At 37.4% G+C, this 15,524-nt stretch overlaps 1 protein-coding gene across 7 annotated transcripts; it reads right to left on the reverse strand.

Moving 5' to 3' along the window:
* Positions 1 to 506: 506 nt before the first annotated feature.
* On the reverse strand, positions 507 to 8,004 carry LOC107828460 (uncharacterized). Of its 7 annotated transcripts, none has more exons than XM_075226692.1 (13): positions 7,701 to 8,004; positions 7,555 to 7,605; positions 6,936 to 7,040; positions 5,380 to 5,952; positions 5,160 to 5,289; positions 4,331 to 4,407; positions 3,730 to 4,204; positions 3,129 to 3,651; positions 2,455 to 2,493; positions 2,195 to 2,281; positions 1,970 to 2,095; positions 1,424 to 1,865; positions 507 to 743 (listed from the first exon to the last, which is right to left on the reverse strand). In XM_075226692.1, exons 12-13 carry the CDS (start codon positions 1,788 to 1,790, stop codon positions 730 to 732), a joined length of 381 nt encoding a protein of 126 aa, XP_075082793.1. In that variant the 5' UTR covers positions 1,791 to 1,865; positions 1,970 to 2,095; positions 2,195 to 2,281; positions 2,455 to 2,493; positions 3,129 to 3,651; positions 3,730 to 4,204; positions 4,331 to 4,407; positions 5,160 to 5,289; positions 5,380 to 5,952; positions 6,936 to 7,040; positions 7,555 to 7,605; positions 7,701 to 8,004; the 3' UTR covers positions 507 to 729. The 7 variants fall into 7 exon arrangements, with proteins under 7 accessions (XP_075082793.1, XP_075082791.1, XP_075082790.1 ...); XM_075226690.1 differs by lacking the exon at positions 5,380 to 5,952 and having other exon boundaries at positions 2,455 to 2,524; positions 3,129 to 3,332; positions 3,414 to 3,651; positions 7,701 to 8,003; XM_075226689.1 differs by having other exon boundaries at positions 2,455 to 2,524; positions 3,129 to 3,332; positions 3,414 to 3,651; positions 7,555 to 7,998.
* Between the last annotated feature and the right edge of the window lie 7,520 nt (positions 8,005 to 15,524).

A 15,524-nucleotide genomic window follows, 5' to 3' on the forward strand; every position in this document is an offset into this window, starting at 1 on the left:
TCAGCCCGTATGCCAATAGAGCTATAGGAACGATTTTTGCAACGGTTTGCGTCGCCATTGTTATAGATACGTCTATCGCAACTGTTTTTCCTTTCTCTGTTGGAACGGTTTAAAACTGTTACTATATTTTGTATGCAACGGTTCTTAACAGTTACCATATTATTTAATGCAATACTTATGTAAGCTATTATTATGGTTTTGTATGGATATAACAGTTTCTTTAAGCTATTGTAATTGTTTTATTTGTATTGCTACAGTTTATAGTAAACTATGACAATAGAGGAAAAGCTATTGCAACAGTTTTAACTATCTATTGGAACGGTTTATCGATCATTTCGGAACAGTTTATAGGACCTACTGCAACAATTTATATTGTCTAATGGAACGTCATTTGTGTCCTATTGCAACGATTCTGATAGGCTACTGTAACAGTTCAGTAAAACAAAACTATAGCCCCTGTTATAAATAAATATTTATATATATAATAAATTATAATAACACTAAAATTTAAATAAATCATAAAATAAAACTATTAATAATATAAATTATCCATCAAGCTAATAATATCCATAAAGCAGATGTTCTACCCTAAGTGCATAAGTTTAATATATTTCAAGAGAGTAAGTTTCAAAATGTTGATAACAAAAGATTCCTAGAACATTCATCTATAGCAATTCAAAATTCATCTCAAGTAAGGTCTAGTTCTTCACTGCCTTCATCTTCCATTTCTTAATCTACTCCACCTGCAAAAGAGGATAAATAAAGTCATTACCCTTCAAGAGAATCCGGTCTAAGATATCGTGTAAATAGTTCTTGGAGATTAGAGAATTAATAATTTCAGAGTTTTTGATGTTATCCCCTACTTCTGAGTTGTGATTCATGTTGAATTTGGTAATATCACTATAAATATTTAGTATCAATTAGTATGCTGTGGATATACACAGCTGTATATGTTGAGAAGGTTATTGAGGATTTTCTTTACTTGTATAACAATAGCAGTATTAGGTGTAAATGGAACTTCAATCATTTTCAGAATTTTGTCTCTCTTTTCTTGCCCTTTCTAGTGCTCAGCTATTTGGCCTATGTGAGCTATGAGATTTGTTTATTGAGACTTCAATAAAAGCAGGTTAGGGGAGAAAAGAGAAGAAAATTAAATTCATGTAAACAAGAAAAGTTGGGTCTTTATAGCATTACTCAGGATAAACATTTTGCCTGAATTATGAATAAGTAACAGGTCTAGCTCACTTAAAATTGAATATTCAATATATGAACGGAAATCAACCCATAGGCAAAGTGTAAAAATTACTAGACTATTCTGACTTTGCAAGAGAGAGAAAGAGAGAAGTGGTAGAAGAAGCAACACAAGGAAGGAGGAGGAGAAGAAGAAATAGAAGAAGATGTATAGCACTTGGTACGTACTGACCTTGATTGTTACTACCAGTAGATGGTCGATTGGTTAGTTGAACAGCAGTTTGTTGTGCAGAGGAAGCTTCCACAGGTGAACGAGCACTGAACCTTAGCATGTCAGGATCAAGTCGCAATTCTGGGTTCAGACGCTGAATTCGTGCGACGACGTTCATTATAATTTCTTGTTCCATAGCATCCTTTTGTTCGTTCAACTTTTCCTGCATTCTTTGTTGCATCCTCTCTTCCATTTCCTCCATTTTCTGCTGCATCCTCTCATCACTAGCGTCTGAAAATGATCCAAGATTCCCTATTTTTCCTTTTAAGACAGTCTTGGTAACCCCTCGTCTATACAATCTCACGCGACCTGGATGTTCAGGTCTCATGACTGACGCAAAATCGTCAACTGAATGACTGCCATCTTCACTTTCTTGAGTTGATTGTATTCTATCTATTTCAGCCTACAAACCAAATGCAAGAGAAAAAAGTTTAAGTAAATAAAATTGAATCAATAATTAAGAACAAATAAATAATCACGACAAACTTTAAATTAGAAATTTCGTACAATTTTACTAATTGTATTGTCATATGAGCCTTTGTATTCTCGGCCAGGTTTTCTTTTTCTTGTAGCCACAAAGATGTCCTTACTTGATAGAGTGTCCGAAGTATCAGAAATTTCCTTCTTTTATTCCTAGTTACATGAAAACAGGTATAAGAATCTTTCCATGTAAAGTTAGCAAGTTCATATTTTAAAAAAAAAAAAAAAAAAAAGAGAGAGAAAATATCAAACCTCGCGGATTAGAGCAAAACTTGGTCTGCCAGCAGTGTGCGGGCACTTCAACTTATTTTGATTCTCTGTATTGGTTTCGGACATTTTCTGCAAATAAACGAGTCAACCATAGATGGTAGCATTCATTTCAGTATATATAATAGTTACTAAACTGCGTCATGCATAAGTAGAATCATTCAGTTTGTAAAGAATTCAATATATGTTTCATGATTTAGCCTAATCCATTCAGACCAAAATCTGGCAAGACAGTTTTTACTTACTCCGGAACAGTCTGACCCAGGCCCTTAAACATCCTAGTACTGCAAAATAAGAACACTGAGTGGAGCGAATCTGTTAAACAGAAAGCAAAACAAATATACACATGACGATTACATCAGTCTTGTTTAGTTTTAACATATTACTAGAAACACAAAAAAACATCCACATATATAGTTGGGTACACGGTCATTCCTTGTTTGTTTCAGTGTTTGGATTGTTGAAGTGTTTTATATGGCTTTCATATACAACTACTTGACAAACTCAACTCAAAGTTTTCTACAGAGTGTTATGGGGACTTTGAGAAAGGAAAATAAGGTGTTTTAAAAGCACCATATTCCCAGGAAAGAGCAAAACATGCTGCCTTGGACTTTTGTTTATGATGAAGAAATAAGGCCCAGTTAGACCTTTACATGTAAATTTTGAGCTATTTCCTACTTTACAAATTGTGAGATTCAAATAGGTAACGTCTCTAAATATTCAGAAACTATACTTCTACAGAAGACAGACCATTATTATCAAAGTCCCTTCCAATAGTAAACACCATATATTGATCTTCTATATTGATACAGAGACTAGCTAGCTAAGGGAGAAGTTGGGTGCCAACCTACATTCCTTCACATAAAGTAAAACAAGAAACAAGCAGAGAATAGGTCACAGAAAGAATGGATGTAATTACCTTGTGAGGATCGGAGTTCCAATATTTAAAAAGATCCTTAAAGTGAGATTCCGGAACATCTACTGGCCTATTCTCCATTCGAAGCTCGTCATTCTCATAGGCTTGAAAGTGTTTTTTCTTCAACTGATTCTTATACTTTCTCCAAGCAGTACTAATTGATTCAAAAATCCATGTTTTCGTCTCGTCAGGAATGTCATATTTTTCCTACAAATTTAGTGCAATTGGGTTAGTATTAAAAAAAAAGGAAATATCATCCACGTTTATTAAACATTGGGAACTTCACACCTTGATATATTTTCACATATCATCTTTTGTGTCTAGTTTCCTCCAATTAAATACATTAAGAGGACAAAAAGTTTCACTCCTTGCCAATGTGCCGAGGAAGCTACCCAACTCTTTTACAACTTCGTCAATAGGACCAATGGGTTGATTATACTCATTTAGAGTGATTCTTTTACGCTCTTTTCTACCATGAACACTTGGCATTTGAGTACGACATCTTTTCTTTTTGGCGAGGAAGGGCCTGCAATAGTACAAAGCAAAGATAATCATCAATCACTATTTTTAATTAATATTATGATTAAAATTTATATATATTTGCCTTGTTCCTCAAATTGTTCAATTGCTTCATGATTGGTAGAATCCTCAGGTCATTCATGTACTGCCTGTGATGCAGGAGTGATGGAATCCATATTCGCTTGTTGCACTTGTTCATGTACTCCTTGTGCTGCTGAAGAGGTAGAATTCTGTGGCACTTGCTGCACTTGTTCTTGCAATTGAGATCCTAATTCGGATTGTCGTTCTTCATTTTCATTTGACCTTATAGCTTTCAAGACTCTTTTTGTTGGCAACGACGAAACCTTTTGGTTTCGCAAAGATGAAGGTAATCCAGCTTCTAATTGTCGTTCTTCATTTTCATTTGAACTTGTAGCTTGAAAGGTTCTTTTTCTTGTCAACGACGAAACCCTTTGATTTCGCAAAGATGCAAGTGATCCAGCTGGAATGCGATTGGATATTTTCTTGCTTTTGATTGAGCACCCTTCTTGATTCATGAGTATTCAAATCTTTTTCAGATTCTGAAAAGCAGACACAAAATAGGTTAGCAAAAGCAACAACAAGAAATGAAAAGACATGGAATTCAAGAATGAAAAGACTAGCAAAAGATCGGTCATTTTCCCTTTCAAATTCAATAGGAATCTCACCAGAAAACTGGTTCTCAAATAGTTGCAAAGATTCAAGAAGAGACAAAGACTTAAGGTATAAACGATCACCTTCAGATCTGCAAAATATACACCATATAAAGTTAACTTCTATCTGTTCATAAATTGATAAGTACAGCCTAATTTTATATCATTTGCTGCCCAAAATCTTTAACATCTTTAATATTAATTTCCTTCGACCAAAAACTAGTCTGAAAATATGAACTTTCAGCACCGAATAGTACTTCAAAATGCCAAACAATATCCATGTTCTGTACGTCCTAGTGTTAAGGATATCAAACTACTGAACTCCAAATGAAGTTCTAAATATAAGATCTAAATCACAAGTTTGTAGTATAAAGTTCTAGGTTGGGAGAGGCATAGTAGTTGTAGCTGTAATATAAAGTTCCAGGATTTATTCTTTCTCCCAACCTTTACTGCCAATATACTAACGCCATGTATTAGTACTGCTGTCTAAACTGCAACCATTTCAGATATATAAATTTAAGTTCTATATATCAATTTTTACATTACTATAGTTTAATCTATTATATTAAGTTAGTTATCAATTTTATTAGGTCACTAATTAATACTTATTGTAAAGATTTACATGTAATTATCTTAAGAAGGTTTGTATATCAGCATGGATATCAATGAGAAAAATGAAGGTTTCTTTCTGTATAATGAGGCTACTTGCTAGCAAAATACCAACAAATGATATGAACATCAAATAATAGGAAAGTTCGAATAAAAAAGCAAGAATGCAAATTCCAAGACTAAAAAAACAGAACCAATAATGTAGCATGGTTGGATCACAATTTTGATGTTCTACCTCAAAATGTATCACAGCTAAACCAGAAGAGGATGTTGGAGAAGGGTCGGGCCACAACAACCGAACAAAAGGATCCCAAATCTCTCTCAATTAATTCAGTATCTACAATAATGTTACCAGATCCCAAATCCTGCAAAATTGAAGCATGTCAGAATAATTTTCTAAAGGATATAAACAAAAATAATCATAAAATATTAATAAAAAGGACATTATCACTCACTCAAAAAAGAATACACTTAAAAGAATTTCAGAATTTTCTTATTTAATCATGTGCTTCCATTCAGTCCCGATCAGTATCATCAAGTGCAACCGAATAGTGAAACTCAGTTTACTAAAATTTTCACACCCCGGATATAACTCTTGCTTTCCTTCCTCCAGTAATTTGAAAAATTTCTTTGCATCTTCAGATAGTCTTTCCCCAACTCCTCCTTCATCCCCTGCCCAACCCTCTATATTTCTAAATATATCATGAAGTAGTCCATCAATATCGTCATGCATCTTAGAACCTTCATCATCATTGCTTGGATGAGGTGTATTTCTCGAGAAAAATCCTTCCCCGTGGAAAACCCATTTGGTATAACTATCAACAAACCCATGAACAATCAAATGATCCTCCACCACATTTCTATAATGCCAATAGCTATTAATGCACTTTTTGCAAGGGCATAATATTTCATTTCCTTGGACGGCTCGTTCAAATGCCCTATCAAGAAAATTATTCACTCCACAGATATACTCATCCGTCCATGTTAGGAGATTCATCCAACTTTTATCACCGTAATCCATAAATATCCTATATAACATATTCAAATCACCAAAATTAATATTCAAGGTAAGCAAAGTTAACTCTTATCCATATAATTCACCTGACACAGGCAACATTGACACATAGAAGATCTAATTAAACAACTTAAATTCATACACTCTACCAGAAGCCTATTTAACAAGATATCACCAATTTCACAAAGATAGATCATGTAAAGAAGGACTTTTTAATAGGATGATTTCATTAAAATGAAAAATTGGACTTGATCACTATATCTAAAATCATATCCATTAATAAACACACATATACATAGAGCATATGGCTTACAGAAAGAAGTGTTTGAATAAGTCATATTAGAATGGACAAGCAATTTTAAAATTTTAAACTAAATCGATTTGACACAACTACTTTTGGACTAATTCTAGAATTTTGCAATGAATATCAGTTCGAACTATAATCTGACTTGCAATTTGAAAATGCATCTAGGAACTGAGTGGAATTGTCCCTACCAGGAAGAAGCAATTCATTGTGAAAAAACAAGTAGTAAGGTACTGGAGTTTTTATTAGAAAATGCATACTGAAAATAAGTTTGTAAATATTATTTTAGGTCTATTAATATGGTGGAATTCATATATGTCTGATGCAATTGATTTTCAATTTATGTTTACATGTACTTTTTGTGTCTTATGAACTGTAGTTTCGTGCGGCAATTCTGCTGTAATTTGATTTCCATATGGAAATTTTCAAACACAAGTAACTACTTAACACTCCACTCGACTGGACCTTATTGAAAAATCAGCAAGGATACAATAAAGAACACAAACAGAAGCTCTACAGAACAATAAAGATTGTTAAATACCAAGGAAATAATAAAGAACATACCTCTATAGACACAAAAAGAAGATTCTCAGAGGAATATCCAAATAGAAATTGGCCACAAATAAAATATCACTAGCCATTTTCATACTATCGAAAATTAAGTTATTTTCACATAGCGAAACAAATTGTACCTGCACAAACTTGGATGTTCAAGCTCCAATAAACCACCAAAAGCTAAGGTTATAACAGAAAATATAGCTGAGTTACGGTACTCGTAAGTCTGCCAAAACAGTTCTCTGCACAATACAAAAAATATAATTTGTGTGTTATTTTTACAAAGAATTTTAAGGATATCGGCAGAAACTAGGATGAAATTTCCTGTTTTCCTCATAATATCAAGAACAAAAAGGGAGGAATTATAGTACAACAAAATCCTAATAGAACTCTAACTTAGATTAAAAGCTTCAGTAGAAAAAACTCACAGCTTTAAAGCTGTGAGTTTAATAAGTTGAACAAGAAAGAATTTTTTAACAAAAACAACTGAATCAAACATTGACATATCCAACAAAATATAGAATCAAAACCTATCAATTGTACCAACGTAAAGCACAATTTCAAGCACAATAAGAAGACATGCACCAGTGTGTTTAATCTCCATTCAATCACACTACGTCGCTCAAATACTCTAAAAAATAAAAATCAGTTGAATCGGATAATAACGAACATTAATACTGAAATCTTCATTCAAAAATACAACTATCGAATGTGGTTATCTAAAATGTAAATTAAAAAGAGTTTAAAAAAACTTACCGCGATTTATCCCACAGCTATCAGTTGCAATTTCTTCTTCACTAATGGAATCTGCAAATTATGGCTCAACTATTGAGAAATTGCAAAAGGAATAAATGAAGAGCATGCAATGTAAAACTGAAAATTCGCTAGAATCGAGCAAAAACCTAGAATTAGGGCTCTGTGAGAACAAGAAGTGGTAGTCGAGCTTAGTCGAGAAAAAATCCTAGAATTTTGGGACTATTTGAAAATGTGGAGCTTGGATTAATAGAAGGAGGTGGTTGTTTCTGGCGGAGGAGATAAAGTTTCTGGGTGAAGAAAAAAGAAAATCAAGGTTCTACTGCGGAGGTTGACGGCGGGATGGTGGCAGAGTCGGAGGTTGATGGAGGTTCTGAGGTGAAGTCCCTTTTGAGATGGATGGCTAAGGGTGAAAGATCCTCTAGCTTTTGCCGACGGAGGTTCTGTAACGTGTTTTTGAGGTATAGAAACTTATATTTCATAAAATAATATACTAGTCCATTAATTAAGACAAAAAGAAATTATGTAAACAATAGGGGTTCTAGCGCGGGTTTTACTAAAATTAAGGGGGCAAAATTTTAGGAGGGAAATAATAACTGTTCCCGTTGAATTTTATTCAAGATCCGTGGCAACATATATATTTATTGGCACGGTTAACATAAGTGTCGCAAAAAATAAAACCCTATGGGAATGGTTTCTAATTAATTGTAACGGTTTTGTAGCCAAAGTGTGCTAGTATCACCCATGTCATATTGCAACGGTTAGAACCGTTCCAATAACTGGTCTATATCAACGGTTTCTAAACCGTTGCAAAAACATTTGTTGCCATAGACCTATTTTCTAGTAGTGCCTCCTGAGTCAGGGGCAGCCTCTAACCATGTGACGGGTATCACCACACTCGAAGCAAGCTCTCGGTGGACATGGCTGCTGGGACTGGCTCGGGCCTAGTCGGCAGGACTGACTGCTGAAGGCACCCCGTTCAGGAGATGCACTAGAAAGTGGTTGAGCAAAGTGTGCAACCTGAAACCTCGGAATAACCTGTAACGACCCGGTCGGTCGTTTTGAGAGTAATAGACCTGATCCCCTCTTTACTGCTTTACCCGTATGATCTTATGCTTATGTGACTTGTCGGGAGGTTTTGTTCTTGGTTTCGGAGTGATTGGGATACGTAGTCCCTAAAACGGAAGGTTAAGTTCTAGGATTTTGACCGTAGTTAGAACTGTGTGAAGACGACTCTGGAATGGAGTTTTGTCGGTTCCGTTAGCTCCGTTGGATGATTTGGGACTTAGGAGCGTGTCCGGATTGTGAATTGGAGGTCTGTAGCTGAATTAGGCTTGAAATGGCAAAAGTTAAATTTTTTAGAAGTTTGACCGGAAGTGGACTTTTTGATATCAGGGTCGGATTCCGATTCCGGAAGTTGAAGTAGGTCCATAATGTCAAATGTGACTTGTGTGCAAATATTGACGTCGATCGGACTTAATTTAATAGGTTTCGGCGTCAGGTGTAGAAGTTTGAAGTTTCGAAGTTCATTAAGCTTGAATTGGGGTGCGATTCAAGTTTTTGTTGTTGTTTGATGTGATTTTAGGGCTCGACTAAGTTCGTATGGTGTTTTAGGACTTATCAATATATTTGCTTGAGGTCCCGGGGGCATCGGGTTGATTTCGGGTGGTTAACGGATCATTTGGAGTTGTGTTGAAATTGTTGAAGCTTTCCAGCTTCTGGTGTCATCGCACCTGCGGTGAGGTTGGCCGTAGGTGTGGACACGCACGTGCGAGAGGAATGTCGCAGATGCGCCCCTGGTCTAGGTAGTTAGTGGTCGCAGGTGCGACATGAGGACCAAAGAAGCGGAGCCTCTCCTGCGGAGGGGTGATCGCAGAAGCGAAGAACGAGTTGGGTGAGGAGTCCGCAGAAGCGGGCTAGTTCCGCAGGCGCGCACTCACAGGTGCGGCCATTTGATCGTAGAAGCGGACCCAGGTGTGTTAACTCAAGTCCGCACCTGCGATGGAATATCCGCAGGTGCGACTATGGGTCCGCAAGTGCGAAATCACTAGGCAGAAAATAGGAAATTACGAGGGTTTGATCTCATTTTCACTTTGGGACTTTGAGAGCTCGGATTTAGGCGATAATTTGAGGGATTTTCAGAGGAAGCTATTGGGTAATGATTCTTAAGTCATTTATGGTTATATTCCACTAATTTATCGTTAATTTCATGTTTAATTAAGGATTTGGGTTGAGAAAATTGGGGGAAAAGTTGGAAAGTTCTTCAACCAATTTTTTGGGTTTTGATTCAGATTTTGGTATCGGATTTGAGTAATTTTAGTATGGGTGGACTCGTGGTTGAATGGGTGTTCATATTTTGTAACTTTTACCTGATTCCGAAGCGTGGGCTCGGGTCGACTTTTTGTGGCGATTTTTGAAATTCTTGTTAAAGTCTTGATTTCATTAATTGGATTAGTTTATTATAGTTATATTTAAAGTATGTGATTGTTTTTGGCTAGATTTGGGCCATTCGGAGCCGGAAAGTCGAGAAAAAGGCGTTCTAATTGATTGAGCTTAGTTTGAGGTAAGTAGCTTGCTTAAACTTGTGTGGGGAAAATCCCCTTAGGATTTGGTACTGTTGTAATACTTCTCTGATATGTGAGTGCCGTGTACACAAGGTGATGAGTGCGTTCACGGGCTAATTGTTGAAAAATCCGGTTATTCCTGAGCAGTAACCTGTTACATCTTAATTGTGTTATACCACCATGTGTAGTTATCCTGTTAGCCTAACATCGCATGTCTACGTATCTTAATTGCTTATTTGAAACCTGTACAACATGCTTAGTTGATTTCCTGTTTTTCCTTGACTTGTATTTAGTCATAAACCGTAGGATTTCTTGCTATAATTGTTGTTTCCATCGATTTCGAGCTGTGTGTTTACTTTAGGGACTACGAGACGGTACCTCGGGAGATCCCCCTGCATATTTACTTTTGGGACTACGAGGCGGTACCTCGGGAGATCCCCTGTTAAGCATTTACTTTTGGGACTACGAGACGGTATCTCGGGAGTGCCCTTGTTGTTTATCCCTATGTGATGTGCTGTTATCTTTCTGTAGTTTCTCCTCGTTAAATTTCCAGTCTCTTATTACATTGCTATATTTTTCTGCCTTAAATTATTATATATCAGTAGGGCCCTGACCTGACCTCATGACTACTCTACCGAGGTTAGGCTTGGCACTTACTAAGTACCGTTATGGTGTACTCATGCTACTCTTCAGCACATATTTTGTGTGCAGATCCAGGTACCTCCTACCAGCCCCGCTATTAGTTGTGTACTTGCTGCTGCTCCGGAGATTTCAAGGTATATCTACCAGCGTCCGCAAACCTCGGAGTCCCCCTCTATCCTTTTCATGTTGTTCCTCCTTTATTTCTTCTAGTTACTGATGCATAGAAATAGTTAGACAACTTCTTAGAGCTTGTAACTTGTGATTACCTGGTTTTGAGAATATTGTTATACTCGAGCTGTTGGCTACTTGGACATGCCGAGCGATATTTTTCCGTTATATAGTTATCTGATGAAAATTAGTTGTTGGTTCTGTCTGCATTTTTTATTTTTCCGCAATTGTTAGGCTTACCTAGTCGTAGATACGAGGTGCCGTCACGACGTCTTACGGAGGGAAAAATGGGTCGTGACACAACCGGAACACCACTAGAAGTTGGAAGTGCTGAATGAACTGGATGGTTCTCATAGCCTCTACCGTGACGGGCTGTAGCTGCAGCATGACCACCACTAAATCCTCCCGTACCTCGAGGCTTCTTGGCCTCCCTGTCCTCCCTTTCACGGCCTCGCATACCCTCCAACCTCCGTGCAATCTTTACCACTTGTTGATATGGGGTATCTGTCTCCAATTCTCGAGCTATGTTGAACCTAATACCATAGTTGAGCCTCGCTAAATCGACGGACTCGCTCTCTGACTATAGAAACCAAGGCAGGTGCATGTCTGAACAAATCACTGAATCGGACATGATACTCTGATATTGTCATAGTACCCTGGCGCAACTGCTCAAAATCTGTGCGCCATGCATCCCTAAGGGTCTGAGCAACAAACTCTCTCAAGAACAACTCTGAAAACCAAGTCCATGTAAGTGAAGCTGCCTCGGCTGGGCTACCCTACTCGTACGCTCGCCACCACTGTTATGCGGCTTCTGACAGCTAGAAAGTAGTGAAAGCAACCCCACTCATCTGCACAATACCCATAGTGCAGTGAATACGGTGGCACTCTTTAAGAAAACCATGTGCATCCTCTGAAGCCAAACCACTGAAAGTAGGAGTGTGATACTTCTTGAACCTCTCGAGCCTAAGCTGCTCCTCCTCAGATGTTGCTTCCCTAACCACGAGCTGAACTGGAACAACAGGCTGTACTAGTATAACTTCTGAGACCTGATCAACCTAAACACGTTTCTCTGGGGTACGGGCCGCAAGAGTCTGAGCTCCTGCCCCAGCCTGAGATGTGGTTGGTGCAAGTGGAATCAACCCCGCCTGAGCTAAGGTACCGAACATGCTCAAGAACTGTGCGAGGGTCTCGTGAAGTGCTGGGTGGCAACAAGCGCCTCGGGTGACTGTCCCCCAACTGGAGCTACTGGTGGCTCCTCTGTTGCAGCTCGGGCAGGTGCTATGGCTGCACCACGTGCCCCTCCTCGGCCTTTGCCCCAGTCCCGACCCCTCACGGCTCTAGCAGGGGGGGTGTTTGATCGTCAGATCCAGCAGTGCGTATCCTAACTATCTGTGAGGGAATAGAAGTCAAAGATTCAGTTTTTTTTAACTCAACCAATTTGCATAATAAAGAATCAAAGAAGTGAAGTTTTCCTAACATTTTCGTAGCCTCTCGAAGATAAGTACAGACATCCCCGCACCGATCCGCAAGACTCTACTAAACCTGCTTATGACACGTAACACCTATGAACCTATAGCTCTGATACCAACTTGTCACGACCCAAATTTTCCCCCGTAGGATGTTGTGATGGAACCTAGTCTCTACGTCTAGGTAAGCCTAACATTTGATAATAATTGAATAGATATAATTAACAAACTAAAAACTAGTCTGATAAACTCATATAAACATATAAAAAGTAGAATCTCAACCATACAATCCCCAAGAACGGTGGAACAGAGTCATAAGCTCTACATAGTAAGCTAAATTTTCTAGTACATCACTATCTGAATGAAGACTACAACAGTAATAAAGGTAAATGAAGGTGACTCCGAGGCCTGTAGATGTGGAGCAGGTATACCTTGAAGTCTCCAAAGCAGCAACTCAATCAACTTTAGCGTCCGCTATGGGCAGACGTACCTGAAGCTGCACAAAAATTGTGCAGAAGCATAGTATGATTACACCACAATGGTACCCAGTAAGTATCAAGCCTAACCTCGGTAGAGCAGTAATGAGGCCAGGTCAAGACGCCTACTAGGATATAAATAAACAGAATGAAATATAAGAATGAATATAATAATGGAAAGCGAGGAAATAACTGATACGAAACAAGATAATAGCATGAACTGATACTGAAATTTAATACGGAAGTAACATAACAAAAGCAACTAAAGAGGACCAAAAAATGATAATATACGGACAACAACTGCTAAACAAGGAAGAACAAAACAACAAGAAACGTTCCCACCAAAACTACTTGCAAAATGAGATAAACAACAAGAATCACAACGAGGTACTACCTCGTGTACATTAAGAATCACCATCGAGGTACCGCCTCACATAAATCAAGAATCACAACCGAGGTACCACCTCTTATACACATTTCTCAATTTCAATCACAATATTTTCTTATACTGCCGCATGAACCTTACATTTGAAATGGGTTTTGAAAACAGTTTTCCCGAAATAGCTACATGCATGTTAGCCCACCTTATGATGCCACGTGGCTTCACGTAGTTCCCCTACAAGAAACACGCACATAACTCCCACCGTATACTGCCACATTTATATTAACCCCAATCCTTATACTGCCGCATGCGCGTCAATAACACATCACAATAATAACTCACACCACAAGTGCCCATATATTACAACTTGCCAACAATCAACAAAATTAATGTTTCCGCAACAATAGCCCATGGCTCCACCACAACTGGTACAAGAATATCAATAACAACAATGAATGTAAAATGCTCAACAACGAAGAGGTTTCAACAATAACAATTTCGCCTCAACGTGATAACAAATTTCACAACTTCAACATTAATAACTCAACAATGAGAGAGATAATGTATAACCACAATATTAGATAAGAATAACTCACAATGGAAGAAATAATGTGTAGCAATGACTTTAAATAATGGAAATCAACAATGAAAGAGATAACATGAACAATAACTTTAAATAATGGTAATCAACAAGGAAAGAGGTAACATAAACAATAACTTCAAATAATAGTAATCAATAATGAAAGAGGTAACATGTATAATGACTTCAATTAATGATAATCAACAATGAAAGAGATAACATGTAACAATAAAAGGGGCACACGTTCAACTAAAGCGTGAGAGCAATTTATCAATTAGGACGTAGAACAAGTGTCAACGAAATCATTCAAGGCATGTAAGGATAGACTAAAACAAGTAAGAATAGATTAACTATGAGAAATTTTGAACACGATATGGCATTTCTATTAAAGCATGAAAATAGTCTAAGTAGCCTAAACCGGTCAAATACCACGTACAACCCGTGTACCCACTCATCACCTTGCGTACACGGCTTTCACATAACACAAATGAATCAATCAATACCAATCCTAAGGGGTAGTTTTTCCCACACAAAGTTAGGCAAGATACTTACCTCAACTAGGCCAATTCAACATTCTGAACTATATTTTCCTTTAAAATCTGCCTCCACACGACTCAAATCTAACCAAAATCGACTAAATATCATCAAAAAAATAAAGGGAATTCAATTATAATAGATAAAGCTAAGATCTTTACACTTTTTCCAAAAAGTCAACCCGGGGCTCACCTGGTCAAAACCCGAGTCCAATGATAGATTCCGCCTACCCATGACCCCACGAGATCATATATCTAATTAGTTTTAAAATTCGAGTACAAATCGACTCTCAAAACTCAATTTCTTATTTTTCAAAAACTTGACAAAGTTTCATAAATTTTTACTTTGATTCACATGATTTTGATGTTATAATCTAAGATAAGTTGATGAAATATGATTAGATATAGATTAGAATCACTTACCCAAGGTTTGTAGGTGAAAATCCTCTCTCCAAATCGCCTCCTACCGAGTCTAGGGTTCAAAGATGAGAGATGTGTTCAAAAATCCCGTCTCCCAGCCCTTTAATCAGCTGCAGATGTCGCATTTGTGACACAAGGTTCGCATTTTGAAACCTCACAATTGCGGACCAGGGCTCGCATTTGAGAACCCTAACAGCCTAAGCATCATCGCATTTGCGAGAAAGGATTCACAATTGCGAAGCTCGGAACTTCGCAAAACCGAACAAATGTTCGCAATTGCGAACTTAGTTTAGATTCTGCTATTTTCGCAAATGCGAAGGGGAAGTCGTATTTGCGACATCTTCCCCCCTACTATCATCTTCGCAATTGCGAAGCTGGTGCTTGCAATTACGATAACAGAGCACCAACACACTAACAGTCCAATTTCAGTCCAAAACCTTTCTGAAACATGTCTGAAACTCTTCCGAACCCTTAGGGCTCCAAACCAAACCTCCACACAAGTCTAAAAATATCATACGAGCTCACTCGAGCGATCAAAATATAAAAACAACATCTAAAACTACGAATCGAATACTAAAATGCATGAATTTCAAAGTAAAGTTTAAGAATTTCTAAAGTTACAACTAAACATCCGAATCCTATCAAATCAACTTCAAATGATATCAAATTTTGCAGACAAGTTCTAAATAACATAACAGACCTATTCCAAGTCCCAAATTCAAATTTCGAGCTCGATAGCTAA

This window comes from Nicotiana tabacum, chromosome 12, assembly GCF_000715075.1.
Source record: "Nicotiana tabacum cultivar K326 chromosome 12, ASM71507v2, whole genome shotgun sequence".
Classification (NCBI taxonomy): domain Eukaryota; kingdom Viridiplantae; phylum Streptophyta; class Magnoliopsida; order Solanales; family Solanaceae; genus Nicotiana; species Nicotiana tabacum.

Coding starts and splice junctions, on each gene's coding strand:
- LOC107828460 (XM_075226692.1), bottom strand. CDS start 1,790: ATGAGACCTGAACATCCAGGTCGCGTGAGATTGTATAGACGAGGGGTT.